This window comes from Pteropus vampyrus, unplaced genomic scaffold (genome assembly GCF_000151845.1).
Source record: "Pteropus vampyrus isolate Shadow unplaced genomic scaffold, Pvam_2.0 Scaffold240, whole genome shotgun sequence".
In the NCBI taxonomy this organism is placed as follows: domain Eukaryota; kingdom Metazoa; phylum Chordata; class Mammalia; order Chiroptera; family Pteropodidae; genus Pteropus; species Pteropus vampyrus.
The window spans coordinates 803,237-828,767 of NW_011889021.1; the positions used below are offsets into that span (position 1 = coordinate 803,237).

Consider the following 25,531-nt stretch of genomic DNA (forward strand, 5'->3'; position numbering starts at 1 on the left):
ATTTCTGCCCAGCCCTTCCAAGCCCTTGGGGTGAAAGGGAGAAATGAGTAGGAAGGGAGTGTCCGCAGACTGCTTCTTTCCTGACCAGGTTGCCCTCTCCCCTGCCTTTTGGGTTATCTGCTTCCTCTTTGTTCCAGCAACCGTTTTTCCTCCAAAGCCAGTAAAGTAGTTGTCACCAGCCAAATACAACTTCTGCATGAGCCGCACAATTCCATTCTTTACTTGGCAACCTTAGCGCTCACTTCCCAGTACGCCAGCCTCCTGTAGCCAGGTTTCCAGAGGCCTGAGGTTTTGCAGAGGCAATGTCCTGGCCCAGCCCAGCCCTCTCCTCAGAGCTCTGGATCCTACATAACTGAGCTAGGCCTCATTTTTCCCTACCCGTGAAATGGGTAGGATCATTCTTTGAAGCGTAGTTTAAAATATGTAATTTAAAATTACATTTTTAAGATTTTTAAATTTCAAAAGCGTGCAATCAAACAGTGGAACAAGTCTGTGAAGAGATGGGTTTACTGAATGAGGGGTGACAGAGGAGAAGCCAATCCAAAGCCGTGTCTTGTCTAGTGACTTGAATGTTTTAGCTAAGGGGTAAAGTAATGAGTGTAAGAAAGGGGTAATTTAGGGAAGAAGTCGGGGAAACTCAGTGTTCTATTGTCTTGTTTCCTTGCTGTCTGGTGCAGGCAGCTTTCTCTCCCTGGCACTGTAACCGGCTTCTCCTTCAACCTTACATTGTTTCACAGGACTTGCCCACAAATGCACCCTCAAGTTTTTTAATGCATTCAGTACACTTTTATTAATGAGTGCCTTTTTTTTTGTTGTTTGCAGAAAGAATTCTCTAACATCTCTAATCACGTATTTGTGGAAAAGATGGTAATTTGGTACCTGTTTGAGCAGTTATATCCAAAACTTAAGATTTAAGATTTGTCATAAACTCGCAAATCAGAAAAAGTACCCATTTTTCTTTTTGGAAAAAGCCATGTGTGCTGCACATCTGATAAGTGTCCACTGAGACTCAGACTGGCTCTGTGGGGACAGTTTTTATGTTGTTTATTGATTATGAACCACCACCTACTTGAGTCACACCTCAGTAGTGACTGAGGCTATGTCTTTATCTCTGTCTTGATCTACATCTTATATCAATAAGCTAATAGTTCCTCAGTGTTAGGTTATAAGTATTATTAACGGCTGTCATTTGTGTAGCGTGTTACAGTGTTTCATATGCATCATTTTCTCTTATCACCGTGATGGCTGTGGGAAGCAGGTCTTCGCTGTGGTTAAAGATGAAGACAGTGAGACTCAAAGAAGTGACTGCTGTCCACGCTGTAGTCAGATGTCTGAGATGAGATGACAGCAGATGAGGAGTCAGAATCTGGACTAGGTGGAAGGGAGTTCTGAAATCAGGGTGGAGTTAAATTTTTTAAAAATGGTAAAACTTGAACCCTAAGAAGCAGATAATACCTAAACAACCTTGTAGGTGAGAAGGGGGAGAAGAAAGGTGAGACAGAGGGAGAAATGAAAAGAGAATTGCAGAATTGTCTTACAGCAATGTTCTTAGGCCTGCATGATTCCAGAAAGCAGAGCTCTAGGTGGAAGTTACAGGAAAGCCAATTGCAACTTAATGGGTATGGTAGGCAGAACCACGTCCAAGTCCTTATTCATGGTGTTTGTGAATATGTTACATGGATAAGGAGAATGAAAGTTGCTGATCAGCAGATAGGGAGAATATCTTGATCCGAATGGGCCCAGCATAAAATTGCAAGGTTCCTTAAAAGTGGAAGAGTAAGGCACAAGAGATCTATTGAGATGACAGCTGGCAGTGTGATGCTGGCTTTGAAAAGGGAGGAAGGGGCTAAGAGACAAGGCATGTGGGTGGCCTCTAGAAGCTGGAAGAGGCAAGGAAAGAGATCCTTCCCCAGAGCCTCCAGAAAGGAATACAGTTCTGCCCATAATACCTTGGTCTTAGCCTCGTGAGACCCATGTCAGATGTCTGACCTACGGAAGTATAAGACCATAAATTGGTAGTGTTTTGAGCCACTAAATTTGTAGTACTTTGTTAAAGCAGCAAGAGAAAACTAATGCAACAAGGAAAAGAACTACCTAACAATTAGGTCTGTCTCGCACATAGTAAGTTTTTTCTTAAAGTAATGACTTTCCTGTATCTGAAGTTATGTAGCCAAAAGACAGAGCAGGTCAGAATACTGTAGAAAGGATTTCTGTATTGGGTGGATTTCTGTATTGCCCATTCGGATCAAGATATTCTCCCTATCTGCTGATCAGCAACTTTCATTCTCCTTATCCATGTAACATATTCACAAACACCATGAATAAGGACTTGGACGTGGTTCTGCCTACCATACCCAATAAGTTGCATATGGGCCATACCTGGCCCATAACCTACTACATAGTTCTGGCTGGCTTGTTCCTAAAGGATAAGATATGATTCGAACTTGAAAATTGTTGGGAAGATAAGTTTGCTGGTTTCAGCTGTTTCTTGGATTTTTATATTCGTGTGCTTTTAGAAAGTATCCTGTGGTCAGAGAAAAGCTGAATAGGCAGAAATAGTTTGCATCTCTGATACCAGCACGTTTTGTTGTTGTTGTTGTTGTTTTTTTTCATTTTCTTGCCTTCAGAACCCTATGTGGTAGGTTTGCCCTGAGTTTCAGTAGGGTGGACAATGAACACAACATGACTCCCAGACTCATTACAGAGTTTGTCTCCTTTGTTGTTGATTTAATGCTAGCATTCTTTCTCTGAAATTACCTTTGCTTCATGGGAGTTCAGTGACTACATTTCTTTCTAGGATAATCCTAATGTCATCAGATGACAGATCATTATCTTTCTCAGCAATACCTCCTCCTAGAAAATTCCTGAAGAGCAGCTGTCATATGGTTGGATGGCTACATGATTCTTTTCCACGTTCAAGAGTAATTGCAAAGCAGTTGTCATAGCAAATTGATTATTTACTGTTGGTTGGGAAGCCTTCGAAAATCTAACTTATTACATTTACACTAATAAAGATAAAGTTTTCGCAAACTATTTTTAAAAAGGCAAGATAATTTTGAAACCATCTGTCTCTTTTATCTAAACGAAAGCTAAAATGCACATAGACCTAATAACCCAGCAATTCTATTCTAAGATACACCCAACAGAAATGCATACATGTGTTCATCAAAAGCATATTCAAGAATGTTCTAATTAGTGCTCTTTAAAATAGATCCAATTTGGAAACATTGCAAATCTCCATCATTAGTGGACTCAATAGATCATGGTATTTTTCATTCAGTGAAATACTCTACAGTAACAAGAATGAATGAACTACACACAACAACATGGGTGAATCTCATGATATAATGCTGAGCAAACAAAACAAACACAAAGACATCTGCACTATATAATTACGCTTATTTAAAGTTCAGAAAACCTCACAGAACTGATGTATAATGTTTTAGGATCAAGATTACCCTTGTGAAGTGTGGGGTCGTGATTGTATTGGAAGGAGCATTGGGTGGGAAGGCTTCTGTTCGGTTTCTTCATCTGGGTGCTGGTTACATGGGTTTGTTCAATTTATGAAAATTAATTAAGCTCTACACTTGTGATTTGTGTACTTCTCTGAACATATGATACTTTAATTTCATGTAAAAGTTAACCAGGATAACTTTAAAACTCAATTTATCAACATAGTTCTGAGGGCAAGTTTTGATAATGTACGTTCTTTAATAGTTTTGATTTTGATAATTCCTGTTGTTATGACTACCGGTCATCCATTCTCAATTAAAACTAATTAACATTATTTTGGGAATTCTAAGGGACAGTGGTGAACCAAAGGGGTGATGGTGGGAGTGGTGTGCCTCAGGTCCAAGCAATACGGAGGTTCATTATCTGTAAAGAATTTTAGATGGCAAAACTATCTAAAAATAGTAATTTTATAATAATAATTTTTATTATCACTGTGTATCCACAGTACTAAACAGTGCCATTGATTTAAAAATAAACAAAAACAAAAAAAAAACCCTCAAAAAATCTCTGTTGGCCTAAGTTCTAAACAATTGGTGAAATTAATGTGGAGTTTTTATACATACATACACACGTATAATAGGCTTTAAATTAGCACACTTATATATTACTTGTTCATTGTATTACTAATCCTTTAATAACACATGTGGACTCAGCATATATTGACTTCTAGAGTAAGTTCTTAACAGTTTGGAATTATTTGAGCTGCAGTATCCATGGTGCTGCTGCTTCTCGAGATTAATCAGTAGAGTCAGAAATGAGCAACGATGGCACAGTAATTATGAAGATGAAAAAACAGAACTTGAGTTACTTTAATTCTGTCATTCTTTGCTACTACTTTGGGGGTTTTTGTGTTTAAAATTTAAAGCAGTGAAACAGAATGCTAATTATTACTCAACAGAATTTTGTCCAATAAAGAAAGTGGGGTCTTAAAAATGATACACTCACTTGTCAAAAATCTAGAAGGCATGCTGCTGCTGTAGGACAATGCCTTTCACCAGCATCGCTTAAGCTGAAATATTCGTGGAATGGAAATGGAAGCTGTCAAAATTTTCAGCAATTTTGCTAACATCAAATAATGGTGAATACCATTCTGAACTTGGTTAACATTTTTAAATTGTATATGTTGACAGATTGTTTTGTAGATTTATTTCTGTGTTTGCTTTAGATTTTAAGTGTCCAGATTTGTTTATATTGTAAATCTTTTGCTTGTCAAAAATAATGCCATGGAAGTTAATAAAGTGAAAAAAGGAGCATTAAAAAAAGGAAAGAAAACAAAACATTGTGTCTAGGGAGTTGAGATATAATTCTTAAGGAACCTCCCTCCCGGTTAAATCAAAGAAGTAAGTTGATTAAGTTGAGGTTGACAGTTTTTTAAAAAATAACCTACCTCCATTTACTGTCCCGTTGACTCCTCCAGCCATTGCTAATTTCTCTGTGTTCCTTCCCAAAACACCAAACTGCTTTTAATGGCTCACCAGTCTTTCAAAACAAGTTGATTACATCAAGAGTGAGTTTGTTTGAATTACAGTATTAGCTAACAAAGTATTTATAACCCATTAATATTCTTTTTCAAAGGTGAGAATTTTTTAAAGTGGGAAGAGTAGTAAAAATAACTTCTGATGCACCTTTCCTGCTCCACATAAACTCATTACTGCACCTTTGTGGGGAAGCATCCTAAATATTCATCAGTAGAGCACATACAAATTATGGTGCATCTCTCAATTTGGAATAGTATGCAGCCACTAAAAAGTGTGGCTGTTCATTTTTTGAGTGGCTGGGTTTTTATAGTACTGATATTCTGTATCAGTACTATATGAGTTCTAAAATGTATTTTTTAAAGCAAGGTTTAGAAGAGTGCTACTATTTGTGCAAAAAAAGTGTGACTAAATTTATGGCTAACATAATACTGGACAAATGCAATTAAAAGTAAACAAGAATATATATAAATATTTAAATGCTAAATATCTCTCAAAGGACACTTGAGAAACAGATAACACTGGTCACCCTCTGAGGAGATTGGTAAGTTAAGGGGTACAAATAAAATGTATACCCTTTTACTAGTTTGGTTTCTTTACTTACTACATGCATGTTTTTACATTTTTTAAAATGCTAAAACTTGTTGGCAAAAGCTATATCATATAGTTATCCCTTGGTATCCTAGGAGGATTGGTTCCAGCAACCTCCACAAATACCAGAGTCTGTGGTACTTAAGTTCCTTATATAAAATGGTGTAATAGTTGCATATAACCTACATGCACCCTCCCATATACTTTAAATCAGGGGTCCCTAACCCCCCAGGCAACGGGGTCTGTGGCCTGTTAGGAGCCAGGCCACATAGCAGGAGGTGAGTGGCAAGCAAGCTAGCAAAGCTTCATCTGTATTTGCAGCTGCTCCCCAGCACTAGCATCACGTCCTCAGCTCCACTTCAGATTATCGGGCATTAGATCTCATAGGTGCCAAATAGGTTGGGGACCACTGCTTTAAATCATCTCTAGATTACTTATAATACCTAATACAATATAAATGCTATGTAAATAGTTGTTATACTGTATTGTTTAGAGAATAATGACAGGAGAAAAAGTCTTTACACGTTCAGTGCAGACACCATTGTACGCTTCACTATGTAGTACAATATTTTCTGTCCAAGGTTGGTTGAATCCGCGGAGGCCGAGGGTTGGTTGTAGTAAGAGCATAAATCCCACAAAGAAGAAAGTTACTGACAATCCCAGTGTCGCAAAACACCTAAGGCTTCTCAGAGCCCTGGGTTCTCAGCTGGTGGTGGAACAAGGCAGTGCAGGCCCTTCTTCAGTGACCCATGGAAAGCTGGGTGGTAATTCCAGTGTCAGAGTTCCTGTGTGCCTCAAGGATGTTGGTATCTTTCTCCCCTGAAGGCTGGAGCTCAGGTAGACCCCAGGGACTCTTCAGCCTTGGGTAACTCTGATAGAGATCTCAGGGAACAACGTCCATTGATTCCCACTAAGCTTCTCTTTCATGGAGCCAAATGTCAAACCTTTGAATGTTTAAAAAAAAAAAAAAAAAGAGCACACCTGGGTATTTTTATTTATTTATGATTTACATTCCATATATGTAATTCCAAAAAGCTTAAATGTGAGGGGGTGTTACTAAATTTATGGATAACATAAAACTGGACAAGTACAAGTAAAAGCAGACTGGAATCCAATAAAAGAAGCTGCACACTGGTTGTTAGTAGCGATTAGAAGTACCTGGGATAAGTTAATTACTGTAGTTGAGCACTGAATTTAGCTTTGAATTTCTTGGCACATAAGGTGAAAGGGGGAATAAAGTATATAGTTCTTTTTATATGAAGCCAGAGAATATGAAGCTTTGCCTAAGGAAATGGACATTTTCCCGATACTCAACTCAAGAGGAAAATTCAAATTGTATATATAAAAATGTTATCGAATGACTCAGATCTTCATGGTGGTTAGTGCCTATCAAGGTATTGAAATTAGTGAGTCAAAATGTGTCAGACTTCACAAAATATAATCTTTTTACTTATCAGATCTGTCTCTGTTTTAATAGCCACCCCTGAAGTCCAAACAACCTCTCTGATTTGGACAGCTGTAATGGCCTCTTAATATATCGCTACATGCACTCTTACTTTTCCAAAGTCTTCTCCGGGCTGTGGTTAGCCAGGGCTGCCTTTTTAAAACACAGATCTGATCATATCCCATCACTGTCACCATCCCATATGTTTACAACTCCTACATCCCTCTGGTTTTAGGATATATGACCAAACCCTCCCACCTCCCCAGCCTCTCCTCCCACCCCCTCTCCCTTGCTCTCTCTCTTACAGCCTTTTTTAGACCTATTTCTGGCTGTATGCCCTTTGAACACCTCCTCTCTCTCGTGGCATGCTCCACCTGCCTTAAGCCAGCAATTCTTCCTTGGATTTGAGCTGCATTATCCTCCGAAGCCTCCTTGATCCTGAGAGCCCCCTTCTCACTGTTGTTCATTCTCATGCCCCTCTGAGCCTCTCTCAGGAGTGCTTATCTCTGTTATGATGGCCTCCCTACTAAATTGTAAGCCCCCTGACAGCAGGGACCAGCTCAACTCATGCTCAATCTTTGATCCCCAGCTCTATACCCAGTGCAGTAGGGGGTCAGGAAATATTCAGAGGAAGGGAGCCATCAATCAGCAACCTAGATGCCAAAGCCTCCCCCTCCAGTGGGCTTTATACCATGCTGAGACATTTATCTTTGAAGCACAGTTCTGATCATACTACTTCCTTGTGCCAAAACTTAAGGGGTCTCCATTTCCTACAGAATACAATCCTTACTTCTTACTTAGCCCTCCACAACCGGGGTCCTAGTTTCATTTCCAAATGCACTTCTCCCAGTCTCAATCCTTGCACTGTAGCAAGAAGGAAGCTCTCTAGCCTTCTGACTACACTATTCCTTCTGCCCTTCTCTGCATGTTTAATTCTTAACCATCCCTTAAATAACACTCCTAATCGAAAGTAATGCCTCCCATTGTCTCAACTTGAGTATCTTTGACATGATACTTATTTTCTAACTTATAGCTTCCATATAACTTATTTTATCTCCCATATTAGGTGATGGTCTGGTTCTATATAGTGTCTGTTATGACTCTTCACATAGTAGGTACTCATAAAAATGTGTCACATGAGTGATGATTTGTGTTATTTAGCATCTTTATAAGGCAGTCTTTAATAAGAATCATTTCCCCTCCAGATGCTGTAATTTGTAGTGAAGTTTCTGTTTTTATGTATATAAAACAAATGGCCGGTCAGCTACAGATTTTCCTAATCTTTTGAATATATCTAAAGATCAGTGAAAATGAATTCAATTCATACACAGTTGACCCTTGAACAACAGAGGTTTTCATTGTGCGAGTCCACTTATACATGAATTTTTTTTTCAATAAACATTGTAAATGTATTTTCCTTATGATATTCTTAACATTTTCTTTAACTTTATTGTAAGAATGTACTAATATACATAACATACAAATATGTGTTAATCAACTTTATCTTATCAGTAGGGTTTCTGATCAACAGTAGGAATTAGTTAAGTTTTGGGGGAATCAAAAGTTTTACATGGATTTTCGACTCTGTGGGTGATCAGAGCCCCTGATTCCTGTGTTGTTCAAGGGTCCATGGTACTGCTTTCTGCACATTTTCAAAGACATCATAGATCTTTTATTATAAAAGTACAACATTATTCTGATACCGAATGGAAGAAAGTGAAACAAAACAGATTCACGTAGTGTGTCATTTCAAGAGAAGACAGCTCAAAAAGACTGCAGTCTCTTAAAAAAAAAACAAACGAACAATGATCAGTGGGCCATGCATAGGACTTGTTTCTAGATGAGTGTCACCTCACCATCTCCCCAGCCACGCCTGCCCTTCACTCAACCTGAATGGCGGTCTGCCCCTGTCAGCTACTACTCGTTGCCATGACTCCTGCGATGAGAGCATAACACTCACGTCCATTTCCTTTCCAACAGGCCGATTTAAACTGCAATATTCAAGATGATGCCGGGGCTTTTTACGGTGTAACCAGTCAGTATGAGAGTTCTGAAAACATGACAGTCACCTGTTCCACCAAAGTTTGCTCCTTTGGGAAGCAAGTAGTAGAAAAAGTAGAGGTAAGTTGGCCTCTGGACACCGGAAGCTTCATTCAAGGCCAGATGCAAGGCCATCCTTCAAACCTTTATTAGGACAAAGAATTTTACTTATTTTTTTTTTTTTTTTGGTGTCTCCTCCTTCATCCTCCTTTCTCCCACTTTTTCCCTTGTTACTTCTAAAAAGGCAAAATGATTTGAAAGCAACTGAAAGAAGGCAAGGAGGAAATCCCAAGCGCCCCCATCCGTCCTGCCCTGCTTGCTGACAGCAGTGTTCAGTCCCACACGAGGCCTCCTACAGGAGCCCTGGTGTCGAAGCTGCCGCCCATCGAATGATGCTTTCCCACTGACCCCCAGGTCCAGGGGCACTCACAGGCACTGTAGAGAACAGCCAGGAAGCAGGGATAGGGGGCGAGGTGTAGTCAGCTGGTAGGCAACAGCCTTCTAAAGCCCTGATTCCTGGAGACTGGCATTATTGCTTTGCCATTTCCACCCCCTTTATTATAATTGTCTTAAGTCTATTGCAGTACATACCGGGATCAAATGCCTATTTATGGCTTTGTTATTTCATGCCTCCCTCCCTTTCGAAAACCTTATGGTCATTTTACCAGAGTGGGTTACTTTGTATGAATGATGTTTGCAACTGACATTCCCTTTAAAAATTGTATTTCCCAATGATTTTTGTCCATCACCCCATCAATCCATGTTCAGTGAGAAGCTTGTATTCACAGCAGTCCTGGACCTGCAAGGTCCAGCCTGACTGTGACAAAGACTTTGTGCTGAGATGTGAGAAAGAAGATGCAGAAGGGAGAGAGGGGCTGTTTTTTCAGACCCTTGGGTGAACAGTGAGGATTTGGGTGGTGTTACAGACCCTCAGTTTCCTGAGTACAGGATGGGCATCCTGAGAATGTTGTTAAGGAAGGTTATGCTGTCAGAAGAGGATGGAGGTGAGTTGACTAGATGATCAATTTGAGCTTTACTGAAATGTAGGAAACTGGTAAGACATTTTGAATAGAAGTTGGAAACTGACTGGATATTTAAGATTAAAGAGAAGGAATAGTCAAAGATCACATTTTATGCTTGGAAGGACAGTGCTGTCACCAGCAGAGATAAGGAAATAAAGTGTTCAAGAGGAAATAAGGGACAATTATAGATGCAAGAATTTGGGAGACAGGTTAAGACTGAAAATAATAATTGAGAATCCTAAGCATTAAGGATAATTAAACCTATGGGAATAGAGAGGGAATAGCAAGAGCATAGAAATAAGCGTTCGATTTGGAGAGCTGCATTCAGCCCTGGAGTGAGTGGAAGACAGGTATGTGTGAGAAAAGAGGAAGCAAACAAGTTACTCAGTTCCCTAGATTTGAAATTATCCTTCACTGTGTCCTCAGATATTAGTTTGGGGAGCAATGAAAGGTTGCTTTAGACTGATGAGATCCCAGGAATTTTCGTGGAGAAGTGGGTGTGAATGTGGCAGGCAAAATTTTATAATTAAGCCTTTAATCCATTTAGAATGTGTTTCTGCATATGATACGAAAGGAGAGTCTGTTTATATTTTCTTCCAAATAGACATTTGTGTGAAAACCATTTATTAAATGATTTACCCTTTTCCAGCAGAATGTGTCTTTCCCCTTGAGGTTACCACGTATACTGGGGACTGGTCTTTGTGTATATCTGTTCTCTCTACCCTCCATCTCTATATGTCCCAATGCCATGTTGATTTAATTACAGTGGCTTTATAGAACGTTCAGTGTATGCTGAGGATGGAAGTCAATCTCACTAATCTTTTGTATATATTTTCTAAGCTAGTAACCAGCATTTATTCCAAATAATGAGGTTATTTTTAAAATGTAAAGAAAAACATATATCTTGTTTGAGAAACCTAGTTATATTTAGATTTTAGATATTATTTTGGGATAAATCAATATATTATTGATATTAAATCTTTTCAATCAAGAACCTGTTTGCATTTCCAGCTCATCGGTTTTATGTAAGATTTTATAGTCTTATATAGGTTTATCCCTTTCTGGTTAAATATATTTCTAAATATATAATTCGTTAGTGCAATTTCCCATTTCTAGATTTTAATTACTAAATTAGAGAAAAGCTCTTGGTTTTTGTGTATCTATGTTCTTTTTAGCCATCTTGCCATATTCTCTTATTTATCTCAAGTGATTTTCCCCCTAGCTTCTTTAGGCTTTTTATGTATATAATCTTATCTCTTCTTTTCCAATGTTTATGCCAGTTTTTAAAAATCATTATTCTCTCATCTTTTCATTTGCTAAAATCTCCAATACAGTTGTAAAAAAAAATAGCAATATATAAATAATATTCTTATATCATTTCTGATGTTAGTGGAAATGGTTTTGCTGTTTTGCCATTTAAGATTATATTTAATATTGTTGGTTTTTGTAAATGATCTTTATATTTTAAGTGCTTTTTTTCTATACTTATTTTACTTGGGGTTTTTATTATTAATAGCTGCAATATTTTAACAAATGCCTTTTCAGCAACTCCTACGACATGATTTTTCTCCAATTTCTCCTATTTGTTGACTTGACAAGTTAATACATGTCCTGTGTGTGTAACACCACAGCATTCCTAAAGAAAGTCCTACTTCAGTTACATTGATTCATTGTTTGCTAATTTATATAGAATTTTTGCATCTCATTAGTCTATACTTTTTTATAATCTCTTTATCAAATTTCAGTATTGAATGTACATCAGTCTCAGAAAAATAATTGGGACTCCTGCCTATTCTGTGGTCTGGCATAGTCTGAATGAAAATGAAAATGATTGTTCTTTTAAAGTTACATAAAACTTAGCTGTGAAACCATTTGGTCTTTGTACCTTTTACACCAGTAGGTCTCCAAACAACTTCCTACTCATTTCCACAGTAACTGACCAAATTGAAGTTTTCTATTTCTTTTTGGTTGAGTATTAGCAATTTGTATTTTGCTGGGAAAGCATCCTATCCTCTAGGTTTTGTCTCTTCTTTTTTCTTCTTCTTAAGCTTGTAAAGGGTTTATTTTATATTTTTAAAGAACCGGTTTTTATATTTATTCTGTCTACATTTTTAATTTCTATTACATTGATTTGAGCTTTTATCTTTATTAATGTCCTATTCCCGATTTCTTTAGATTTCTTTATGTTTTTGGTTTATTTTATGGGGTTTAAAATTATCTTTAAAGATGTGTATTTAGTTGTGTAATTTCTCGTGATCTTTAATAATGAAGACTTGAAGCTGCTTCATTAGGTTTTCTCCACATACAGCTTTGTTGGATCCCATAAGTTTTCATGTGTTTACCTTTTCATTACTCTTTAGATAGTTTGTAATTTCCTTTTTAATTCCTTTTGATCCAGGGTTATCCAGGAATGTGTTTCTTATTTCTGAGTGCTTCAGTGGGATCTTCATACTGCATATATACCAGTGTTTACTTTCTTTCTTAATGGCATAAATAACTAACAGTCAGGGGTTCGTGGTGAGTGTAAAGTAGTTTTTGTTTGTTTATTTGTTTGTTTTTTAATTAGAGAAATTATCGGTATTGGTTGTTAGCCTGTGAGGTCTTATCACAGTAAAGGAGGATTTTCTTAGGGCCCTTTCGAGAGTTATACCTGGCCCGCCTGCTTTCACAGATCTCCAGGTAGAGCATCACTAAGTAGGTGGTTATATTTTTTTCTGACCTTTGCTGAAAAGGATCTATGCAATTCTTCTTTAACGCTATCATTTTTCTACTTTTTAAAAAGATTTCCAGAAAAATAATGAATTCTGAGTATGGCACTAAGGATTTTTTTTTTTTTTTAAGTAAACTGCCTAAATTGTACAGTATATAGCAGACATTTCATGTTGAAAACTAAAATGATTTTATAGGCGGTAACGTCTTTTTCATGTATTTTGAAGTCGAAGTGTAAAAATGCTCAACTCCTTTTTCCTCACAGACGGAGTATGCAAGGTTTGAGAATGGCCGATTTGTATACCGAATAAACCGCTCCCCAATGTGTGAATATATGATCAACTTCATCCACAAGCTCAAACACTTGCCAGAGAAATATATGATGAATAGTGTTTTGGAAAACTTCACAATTTTATTGGTAACTATTTTGTCTCTTCTCTGTTTTGACAGACTCAGCTATGAGGCTGGTGGGGAAAGACAGGAAGATAGGCCTGTGAGGGGCCTGGGCCAAGTGAACTGACCAGGCTGTTGAGTTAGACTCAGGTGGCCAATCAGCAGTTGAATTCACACATCCATAGGGCAAACCCGGGCTTGGTTTGGGCTCAAGTCTGTAGAAGAGAAAAGGTTTCATCTGGCTGGGATTTCTAAGCTTGGCAGAACTGGAATTCAGGCGGGTAATAAAGGGTAATAAGTGATTTTCCTAGCTTCTCAATTCTGGTTATACATTAGAAAGACCTTGACCTCTAAAATTCATCATACCAAGACTGCAACCTTTATCAATTAAATCAAGATCTCGGAGGATAGGACCCAGGCATGAGTATTTTGTTTAAGTTCCCTAGATAATCCCAGTGTTAGCCAAGTTTGAGTCTTAGCAGCAACATATTACGCAAATCATAAATGAGACAAAAGCCACGTCAGTAGGTTTGCACTTCAGACATACCTGGACTCGTTGCATGAAGGATTTGTACGGTCTTATAAGAAGTATGTACATTAAGATAGAAAAATGTAAGCTCTCAGTACCAGAAGAAATATAAATTAGGATAGAATTTTCCAGCCCAGGAAGGGTTGGAAAAATTATCCTGAGGCTGAAAAGTATGGTCGAACTTAATGGGCAGTTCACGGGAAAGGAAAAAACAAAGGTGCTCAGAGTCCATGATGGGAAAACTAGACAGGGCAGCATGTGTGTGCTGGGAAAGGGGAGGTGTTTCTTAATGTTTGACTTTAAAACAGATTTCTCATGGAGGCTTCATTTGGGGATTTGAGAAGGTTATTAAGAATAATGTCCTCAGAATATACCTACGAAATATACAGTAATGGGTTTTAAAGGCTCATTTAAAAAAAATAAATAAAAGAAAAATGCCAGAAGAAAACTTGGTGGAACCAATTTTGCTAAAAGGGGCAACAAGATAATATTGTGGTCGAATAATCAGACCTCTAGAGGCCTGCTTTGTTATGAGCATTAAGAACTAGAATACTTAGAGCAGGAATTCTCAATCTGGAGTTTTGGGTTCCACTCACATCACGGTTCTCAATCACTGATGTGCTGGTGAAAAAAAAAAAGGCTCTACCTCGACCGCCCCCCGCCCCCCAGAAAACTTGATTTGTACCTTTTGCTCATTTCTGTGGTATAAATGCCCCTCCATGAGCAATTTCAAGCTACCAGTGTTTGCTCAGCTCATGAAATTCCTTAATATTTGACAATAACTTTCAAGAGCCAGTGGGAGCCAGTTCCCTGACACCAATGTAAAAATGAATATTTAAAATTTTTAAATTAAAAAATTTTAAACTTAAAATCCTCTGCACATTAGGATTCATCCAGAAAGCTTTTAAAAATTCTAAGGCCTGGGCATACCTCTAATGGTCGTTAGTGAAAATTGGGCAGTTCATGGTTTGGCGTGCTGGTAAGTCCTTGTCATATAGGTACTCTCTATTTAAGAACAGATCACCTTATTGCTCAGATGAGCAGAAGAAGAGTGTAGCATCCTGGTGTAGACATTAAATAGCCTCAGGAATTAACCAGAACTCTAAGTGGATGTCCATCCTACTTCTCTTGGGAGGATTTTAAGGAATATGTCCTCGGTCCCTAAAACCCTACCTTACAGAGCATAGCCAAAGAAAATAAGGCCTAGAAAAATTTTAAATCATCTATTACCCATAAACCTCATATAATTCTATCAGTAATGCTCCCTTTGGGAGATGAGACTTCAAGCAGTATAGATGTCCAGATAACGTACCATGTTAAAGTAATTCCAAAATGTTTCATTAAGCACCTAAATAAATTCCTTTGATATGAAGAATTAGTAGCTCTATAAATATTTGCTTGAAACAGTATTTTACATTTAGAAAAGCCGAGTTTAAGCCAGCATTCCTGGATTATGGGAATAAAATCATCTCACTGGTAATAAGAGAAAGAGTACTTTTTGACTCTTCTGCAGGGTGGGGTATAGAAACATGGCCAGGATGGAAGCTGCTGGACACAGTTGTAGGTGTTTTACTAGGTAGATTGCCTACAAAGCCTGTGTCAACAAGACCATTCCAGACCTTACTAGCTGGTGGGCTAGACTAGCCACTGGAATGCAATGCAAATAAACACAGTGACCATCTCTGAGTAAATCTTAGCCTGGTAGGAGTGAAGAGTCAAATAAATGATTGCAATACAAGATAACGGTGGCCATAGTATACTTGTGAAACAGGTACCATGGAAGGTCAGAGTGGTTTAATTACCTGAGCAAGTACTTGTACTTGGAATGGGTAGGGAGTTCTCAGGGATATTAAAAGGTAATGTTTAAGTTGCCTTGATAGCTAAACAGACACTTTTCGGATTTGCTAAAAATAGGGCCATTCCATGGGTATATACTTAAGTGTCAGGTGCAGGGATGCTGTGAACTAGACAGGCAGAGCGGCCTCCCTGGAGTCCGGTGAGGGAGGCAGGCATTCCTCGAGCAATCACAAAATGAATGTAAACTAAACTGTGACTGATAGCTGCAGAGATAGGTACATGGTGCCAAGAGAGCATATAATGAGAGGATTTGACCTCGTTCAGGACGTCAGGGAAGGCTTCCCTGAGGAAGAATCAATTGAGAGATACCTGCCAGAAGAATAGGTAAAGAGGGTAGGGAAGGATACTGCAGGTAGGCAGGCAGGTGGCAAGTGGAGGACTGAAAATAGGGTCATGTGGCTGGCTTCGAGAGAGGGAGGAGAGCAAGGAACAGTGAGTTGGCTGGCGAGGAACAGCCAGACTAGGCAGAGTGTCCTTGGCCTTGTAAGATAAGTATAGGTTTTCTTTTCCTCCAAAAAATTTAAAGTTCAAAAGAGGCCAACAGGGTTTTTAAGCCAAGAGTATGTTGTTGTCACACTTAAATTTCTTAAATGGTTTTTGTGGCTACTGTGTGCAAATAGGACTGGTGACAAGCAAGGGTGGCTCCTGGTGGCGGAGTCTGGGTGATGTTTGTGGTACCTGAGTAGTGGAAAAGGGGATGGATTCAAGAACTATTCAGGAGGGAAAAGCGGCAGGACATGGCATTCATCTGGATGTGAGGATGAGGGAGAGAGATTCCAAAGATGAAAGACCCATAAGTTGGAGTACTTGGTCTGTAAAAGAAGTGGCAGGAAGTAACACTAGAAAAGCATGTGAGTACCAGTATTGAAACAAATCAAATCTTTATTGCCCGGGGTGGTGGGGAGGGGAATGTAGATAATTCATCACTGTATCAATTCATTTGTCTAGAGCAGCATGACATAATGGTTAACAAAAAGGTCTTCAGAATCAGAAGATCTGGGTTTCTTTGTTGACAGTTGTATAACCTTAAACAAATTAACCGCCCTAGCCTCCTTCTCTGTCAGAGGGGGATTGATACAGCATCTGCACACAGAATTGTCATGATAGTATATGAGACAGTGTATATAAAACATTTAATACTGAGTAAATGCATAAACAGTCAATGTATGTTGGCTAGTATGTGAATTTTCATTCAGCAGATATTTATTCAGTGACTGTTGTGTGCCAGACACTAAGCTAGTAACTAGGAAATGTGGTCCCTGTTCTTCAGGAATTTATAGTCCACTGAATGAGATGGGCATTTAAAGAAAATCGTACAAATCTATATGTACTTTCAGATGGTACAGACTGCTATGATGGGAAAATTTACAAGTACTTTGAGACTTTATTCTTTATCCAGAGACCATAAACTTGATGCCTTAAGGGTAAGGGAAACTAAATGGGCAAAGCATCCTGACTCATGAGGGGATTGAGGCCCCCATTGACTGGACTAGGCTCTCAAATTCAAAATGTAAGGCATGACCCATTTGACATGATTCTACCACTGGTTCTTTACTCAGCAAGTATTTTACTGATCCAGGCACTGCTGGTTAATAGTGGTGAACAAAGCTCTCATGGAGCTATGTGTATCATTGGCTACTGTGAAACAAACTTAAGAAAAGTTTAGAAATAAGGTAGGAGACAATTCCTAGGATGATAGTCCCATGGGACAGAATTATAGAAAATTGTCTTTGTTGTAAAGAAATCAGCCTCCCCAAAAACCCACACTAGTTCTTCTGTGGCTCAGATTATGGGTGAGACCCTGTCTGTAAAGTCTTTCTTACATATGGTATTTCAGCTTAGATAGGTTTCAAGTCAAACCCCTCCCTGATACCCTGAATTCGTGCCAGAGGGGGCAGAGTGAGGCCAGACAGCTCCCTAATAATCCACTTGTTGGGCTTTATTTTCCAAGTAAATCATAGTCGTGATGGCAGAGATGGAATGTTTTCATCCATGTAGTGTGTTTTTATATATATGTATATATATACTCTTTTTTTTTTAACAGGTGGTAACAAACAGGGATACACAAGAAACTCTCCTCTGCATGGCCTGTGTATTTGAAGTTTCAAATAGTGAACATGGAGCACAACATCATATTTACAGGCTTGTAAAAGACTGAACATGGTTATTTATATATATAGATACCTGTATATATACACACACACATATGTGCGCACACACACACACTCTCCATTATCGAATGACTGACTGTAAACCTCACCATGCAGGGGTTGTGCCCTGGCCCTGAGGTCACCCTACTTTTCTAAATTCTGTTTGAGTGAAGTCATTTTTTCATGTATTCATACTATCATTGTAGCTGTGAAGTTCTGGTACAGTTGTAAAAAGAGAAATCAAGTTGTTTCTATGTGTTCTTCAGATCTGCAGCCCACAATTTCTCGGGAAAGGTGAACCTTAAGAACCCAAGTCTCTGTCTGCAGAGACCTGTTTCTAATTGTGGAAGAAAATATTCAGACAGAGCATTTGCCATGAGACATTTACAGCCTTTATACAAATGTATTTAGTTCTTTTTTTTCCAACATAAAATTCTTGTTTTAAGATACAAGTAAAATTAATCTTTAAATATAAATGTAAATTAGTACATGAAACTAAGAATCTTTAGACTTATCTTTGTAACTAATTAGGGTGGAAGTTATGAAAGAATGTAATTCACTAAATTATTTTTTAAATGAAACTTTTCTTTCTTTTTGAAACCAAATGTTAAAATATAGCCTTAAGAAATGCTTGGTAGAAATATCCTAATGAAACAAATTTGTACTTTTTTCACAAAGTTAAAACTAATCTCCTAATCCATTAAACTCTTAAACAGGTATTACAAAGGAAGAAAACTTCACCCCTTATCCTTAACATATATAGTATATTTAAAATATAAAATTGTATTGTACTAATGTGATGATTGATTATTTAATGAAAAAGAAAAGATGGCTCTTTTTGCAATAAGTAGATAAATACTGAAAATCTAAACTTACAACGTTTATAGTCTTGTGTGTGCAGTTATATTTTATATGGACAACCAAATTTTTTATTAAGATGAGTAAATATTTGAACCACTGAAATTTAATAACAAAAATTAAAATTGGCATGAATACTGCACTGTAAGCTGCAAAGTATAGAAAATTCCATGGCTGGGAGAAAATTTCATCAACCAAACAAGTAAAAGGCTCATCAGTTTTAGCATCTCTGCTCTCCAGAAATTCACAAGCATCCTCACCAGCCTGTGGATAAATTGTTTATTTCTGGTGATCCAATATGCATATTAACTTGCTATGACTATATGTGTATGTATGTGTTTATATATACATATATACACATATACATAGATAGTTATTCAACACATATTTATTGAACATCTATTTAGTGTCACTCATTTTGCTAGGTGCTGATATGTGTATATATATCTCAGTCTGTTTCCGTAGATCTAGATATATTCTCTAAGGACATCCATTTTCTTGTCATCTCTCAATAAGTCACAGTACTTGTTTGACTGAGGTTCAAGAGGCCCAGCTATCTATCTCTGACCTTTTCAAACAGGCTCATTTGAGAGGTTCTTTTCCCAGGAGAGATTCAGCGTTCCAACCCGAATATTCCAAAGCACAGCCCAGGCAGAGTTGATTCGATGTAGCCACATGTCTTGGGTGCTTCACTGGGGAATACCTCCAATGGGCATGCCCCCGACTTCCCAGAGAAAAGTGATGTTTTAATAGTTGTTAGGAATATGTTAATACGATAGAACATGAAATAAGTTTTAGAAGATGTGAAACATCTCAAGACTTTTCATCAAGCCAGAAAAATATAAACTTTGTTTTATCACATCCAAGAAACGTGGACACTCTCTTTTCTGTCTCACTGCTCTGACCCTGCTTGTATATTGGTTAGTATCTGGTGGTTATGAGCATGAGGGTGTGGCTGGCTAATGGCAAACAGAAGCACACTGGACCAAGCCTGACTTCTCCTGAATTCATGCCACTGGTCACTGGGAAGATCAGAGGAGAAAGTGAAAAATTTTCTCCATTTGGAATGTGCATCCCTTACATAAACTAGTAGGATGGTGCCCATCTTTCCTCCGTCAGAAACAGAAACTCTCATCTGTTTTCTGATTCCAAGAGGACCCTTGAAAAATTGCCCCAGTTGTCTGCTCTTCCATCTGCTCTTTAGCCCAAGCATTTAAGCTTCTTCCGTGGTCATCATATATATGACTTCTTTTGGTCACTCCTTTTAATAATGATGTTTCTCTTGCTCCTTTCCTCAAGGGAATCCCCGCTTTTCCAGGACCAGGATCTTACGTGGCTCAGAACTTCAAGGAGGGAGGTATCTGGTTCACATTCCCACCCAGGAGTGGGCTCTTCTGTGCTGCCAGGAGGGCTCCTGGGATTTACTTTCCAAAGCACAAGTAGACTGAGACCCAAGAAGACCAGCTAGAGGGTAGTTCTGTTGGCTGCAGAGAAGGGCATACTCTGGTCTGCCGACTCAGAGCCAGACTGGGACCTCTGATGCTTCTCTGCCAGTGTCCTCCAAATGCCTTTGTAGTTGAGTTTGGCGGTATACGTGAACCACCTTGAGGATTACTTTTTGCTCTTAAAACACTTCTAAGATCTGTTAAAGTTACTTCTTGTCTTGCTTTTCTAAAGTTTTCTCCAAGGCAGATATTTTCCATAGCTTATCCATAGGCCCAGTCACTCAGACGCTTGGTCCTCTCTCCGTCTCTCCCAAATTAGACCCTGGGTTGGCATTTGTGTTTAGCGTCTAATCCGAGTCAGCCTTCGGTCATTCATCCTTTATGGCAGAGTCTTTTCCCTTTGTCTGTAAAGCTTTCTAAACCATAAAGAAGCCTTTCCAAAGCTCTGTCCTCCCGTTCTCTCCCAGGTGCTCTGTCTCTTGGTGACCGCCCACCACCTACCAGATTTGATTCAGGGACATCTCATGCTTTCACTGGAGAATTTGAAAGCCAGTTTTCCACAGCCTAAATGTCATAGCTGAAGAACTGGACTTTGGTCTGTTGGCATTCTTTTCCATCTTAGCAAGAGACCTGAAGTGGAATCAGGACTTCTTCAAGAACATGTCCTAAAATTCCAGAATGTCCAGGCTACCCTAGACCAGTGTCAGCTTCAGTACTGTTGACAGTTTGTACCAGATAAGTCATTGCTGTGTGGGGCTGTCCTGGCATTGTAGGAGCTTTAGCAGCATCCCTGACCTCTGTTCACCAGGTGCTGGCAGCAGCCCTTCCCTCAGTCATCACAACCCAGAATGTCTTCAGACTTTGCCAAATGGTCCTGGGCACAAAATTGTTCCTAGTTGAGAACCACCACCCTAGATCTTACAGGTCACAAATGACATATTTGAGATTTTCTTTTTCCTTCCAGTTCACCCCAAGATAATATCTCTCCTTGTTTCAGGTCATCAAGAGGCAGGCAGGGATTTAAGCAAGTGACACTGTCAGCGTTCTCTTCCTGTTTCAGAACCTCTGTTTCACAACAGAGTCTCTCTCGCCACAAGTATTCTCACACTCATCCCTGGGGAAGTGGAGAACAGCTGGTCACCATCATCCTTATGATCAGCTCACACCTATTTAAAGAGCATTTCTAATTCGATCTTCAACCCTGAGTTTACCAGTTTAAAAAAAAAAAATCCCAGCTATTTTCATTATTTCCCATAAACTCATGAGCCTCATTATCAAGCCTTTAATCATTTCAGTCAATATTTTCTGGTATTCTTCTACTTTCTGCCTTACACTCAGTGCTGTTTGTGATTTATGGAAGCCTCAGGAACATGTCTTTTCATCTTCAAGGATGGAGGAGGGAAGGATTAGTTCCAAAGAGGGCTGATAGAATGTTTTCTTTATTGAGCTAAGAGGGCATAATCTACTCTCCTTCAGTTCGTAGATGAGAAAGTTGAGGCTCAGAGAAGAGGTGACTTGCACAAAGTCACCCAGCTTGGTTAGTGACGGAAATAAGGGTGAGGCTTTAGGATGCCTGCCACTTAACCTTTGGCCTCTTCCGGTGAAGTTGTTCCTCTTTGGTGCTCTCGCTTCAATTATCCCTACAAAATGAACGGACGGGTTCAGTTCAGAAGAGCGAGGGAGATGAAGAACCCGCCCTGCCCCACCAGAGCGACAGCGTCACCCCCATGCTGATGCTGCTGCTTCTCATACTGGAGGTCTTGTCTGGCTGGAGCTATCCGAGCATCTGCAAGCAGAAAGGAAAGCTGATGAGCCTTTTCACTTACTCTGAGGACAGTTCACCTGCCACAGGCTTTGAGTCAAATGTCTGTTTTCTAAGCATCCCAGCAGCGACGTCCTGCACTCAGACCAGCCAAAAAACAGGCCCCCGTTCCAAGCACTTGGTGTTACCATTCCCCGAATGACTTTAAAACCCAAGTCGTTAGGTTTCAGTACTGTAGTGGCTTTAGCAGTTTGTTTTTGTGCAACCATAAATTATTTAAGTCATATGATATGACAGTCAATTTTACAAACCAGGTACATATAATTTGTATAATTTTGTATATGCTCTGGTACACTACACTTGTCCTAATGAAGGATAGAACCAGTTTTGTTTGTCGGTGTTCACACCTGTGACATTAAGAGGATATGTCTGCATTGCTCATTTCTTTATGTTGATGTTTCTGTGGCAAAGCCCTGCACATGTCATTTCTGAAAAGCCTTAAATCTTTGAGATGTTGCGTGTAGGGTATGCAGTGCAAAAGGCTGCCTCGGAACTGTGAGCCCTTTTGTAAGCTGGAAGCATTTCTCTTAACTACTGTTACTTTTTTAGGAAGTTTTAAATTCAGAGCTGCCAAAGCGTTCCAGTAAGCAGTGCCTTAGTGATACCTTAGTCGTGCCGCCAGCCTTTTCTCACTCCAGTTCTCAATGTCCATTTACTAATTGGCCCGACATTTTAAAAAGGACAAGCAAAACATTTTATTTTGTTTCTTAAGCCCATTTTTCTCCAGTTCGCTAGGAAACTGACTGGTCGGTCTAAAATCTGAAACCGAACCTAAGTTCTTTGACCACACCCTCAAATGTATATACCAAAATGAAAGGTTTTGCAGCTTCATAGTTTACTATGAAAAGCAAATTGTACTTTTAATGTTGCCTTTTAAATTCACGACCAAATACTTAGCTATTTGTGAATCTTCTGCACTCTAGCATGAAAGTGCCTTTGGTTTGAGATTCCGGCTTAGAAAAGTGCTGCCACGATAATGATAATTTGTAGAGAGACCAAAAATATTTTGAGATCACCGTAATGCCTTTGGTTTACCGGGATGAGCAACCAACCACAGGCCTCTGTTCGCAAGAGCACGGCGTTGGACCCCGCCTGCTGGGAGTCTGTCTGCCATGGGAGGGCCCCCCACCGCCACTCATCAGGAGCAAACCGCAGCAGGAGGGAGCCAGGAACTGTTCTATCAGTGTGTGCCGATGACCCAGTGTGTCATCTCCGCTCGTCACCTAGCCCTGCATCCGCATGAGGGAACTTCCACACAAACAACAGACTCCCAGCCGGTGGACAGGTTTGTCCTTCTGATGTCCGTGTTCAGTCTCCGTGGAGGCTTTCTTTTCCATTCAGATGACAGTGCGCACTTATCTGGTTTACACAATGATACCATTTTGAAAGTTGGAAGCCTCAAACTGAGATGACAGTGCAGAACAAAAATGAGTTAGGGTCATGACAATTGCAGTGTTCTTCTTAGGGCGAAAATGTGGACTCTGAGTGTTGTGTATGAATGTGCTGTGGGAAACTTCCAAAGAGCGCCATTCACAATTCGGCATTTTCAAAGAATGTTCCAGCCCTCAAAAGGGCCATTCTTTAAAGTTCGAGTTGGCTTTCATCAAAACCTTGTATAAATTGGGAAAGCCGATAGAGGTAAGGAAGAGGAGTGAAAAGGACAAGAATGCAAAAACACCAGCCAAACAAAAGCCAAGGAAAAAGTTTTTTTTTTTTTTTTTTTTTTTTTTAACCAATATAGACTTAAAAATGACTTCAAACATCTTCGAAAGTTAGCCTCTGGACTCTTAATGCATATGTTCCGTCTGTCTCTACCTAATGTCTTTACGAATACCCTCTCTGGGCTCTGAAATTTCAGGAGTGATTTCTATCCACACCAAGTTGTGAGTATTTGTAGAATTTCTACAAGAGAAAAAAAAAAAATCAGATGAAAAGGAAAATTACTCAATATGAGTTATAGTTAACTGCTCAGATTCAGCCCCTCCCTGTCAGTATACTGTGCCACACACTTGGAAGAAATTAGTCAAATACTTGTTTCCTCTTCTCTTTTCAACTGTTACTGTGCTTTGTTTGGCAATAGTTTTCCTCTCAGAAACTCATTGCTTATATCATTAAGAATGAAGGGTATGTGTTTAAAATTTTTTGCATTGCAAAGGATAGTTTCACCGAAGTCATGCACCGTAAATAAGATGAAATATTGTATTTATTGTCCTACTTCTAAGCCGTAACTTGTTTTATTCTCTGTGAATTTGCATTGAGTCAGTCATATGCCACACTACATCATTTTGTTATTTGAAACGGCACTTATGTTTCCCACTCATTCATCCAATGGGGTCAGATTCTAGTAGAGTCCACCTCTCAGGATGATTCTCTTATGTCTGGCTTCCATTATGAGATTGTTTCTTCTTCCCCTTTCTCTAAGAGAGGCTGACGGAATCTAGGCGTAAGTCAATTGGAAACCAGTCTCTGATTTTTTTCACATCAGTCATTTTCTGTGATTAGTTTCACTGTGTAAATTAGATATTAACTGCACTTCTTGAAAAAAAAAAAATCTCCCTGTTACCTCCTTGAAAGATTCACTTCTGTAGGCCTTTTTCAATAGGCTCATGACTGCAGATAAAGAAAAAGTAAAAACTAAAACAGTATGTGCCTGAAAAACGACTAAAAAAATTTTGTAACACTTAAAAAAGAAACCTGAATAGCCTTTAATTCTTTAATATGCTTAAATTTTATGTAAATCAGTTTTTGCCACGTGTGTTTGTTCACATTCTAAATGACTTAATGGGATTCTCACGGTCTGTGTCTTCATGTCACATGTATAAATCGGGCTTGTGATGTAAGCGTTTCATCTGGTCAGTGGTTCCTTTGATATTGTACTGCTGCTGGGAGTGGGCTACAGAAACTGCCTTTGGGTAATAAGGTTTCTCTTGGGTAGATTGGAGAGATCGGGGGCGGGGGTCAAATTCTCACACGTTTTCTTAACCTATTTGCAGAAACTTTTAAAAGGCATTTGGTTAAACCTCTTGGCAGTACAGTATTCTCGTATTTGTTAACGTCTGTGTTTAGGTACTGGTACCTTTTTGTTTAAAAATGTTCTAAGTGTTGGCTTTAAAGTGAATTTATCTTTAGTATGATAGTTATATGAAAATTATAGGGTTTGTGTGCAGAGAATTTTTTTATAAAGTGCTTTGTAAAAAAAAAAAATGTATTCTAGCTTTCGCGGTACATATGTGTGATAACTTTAATATCCATGACAGTTAAGTGCAATTATTTCATCACTCTAAAAATGCTATTTTTGTGTCAGTTCCTGCAGGTGTTTTCATGTCTTTGCAAAGTGACACATTTTGATGCCTTCTTGATAAAGTGGTAGACATTTTGTAGCTTTCTAGAAACTTTGTATTCATACGGTATCAATGAAAAATAAAGAAAATGAAAGTGTGGGTCACCTTTTTTATCTGCAAAAGTGTATGTTGTTGAAAATGAAATGCATTTTCTGTGTTGTGGGCGATTTTCCGAGGACAAAGTAAAAGAGATTGAAGCCATGATCCTTTGGACAGTGTCCCCCAAGCTCAGTAATTGGAACGTTAGTTGTTATGTCGAGCCAGGTTTCTTAAAAACATCCACAAGTCTGTCAGCCTATCTGCCTGGTGTCTCTCTTTAGTGCTTCATTAAAATTGACGTTA

The 25,531-nt window shown here is 38.9% G+C and overlaps 1 protein-coding gene across 8 annotated transcripts in view; it reads left to right on the forward strand.

Annotated features, from left to right (window-relative positions):
* TEAD1 (TEA domain transcription factor 1) overlaps positions 1–25,298 on the forward strand; it is a 268,691-nt gene extending 243,393 nt beyond the window's left edge. For all 8 annotated transcript variants that reach the window (XM_023519914.1, XM_023519913.1, XM_023519915.1 and 5 more), the window contains 3 exons: positions 9,004–9,144; positions 13,060–13,212; positions 17,618–25,298. In XM_023519914.1, coding sequence (XP_023375682.1) covers positions 9,004–9,144; positions 13,060–13,212; positions 17,618–17,731 — 408 coding nt within the window. In that variant the 3' untranslated portion in view covers positions 17,732–25,298. The remainder of the gene's footprint in view (positions 1–9,003; positions 9,145–13,059; positions 13,213–17,617) is intronic.
* The last annotated feature ends 233 nt before the right edge of the window (positions 25,299–25,531 follow it).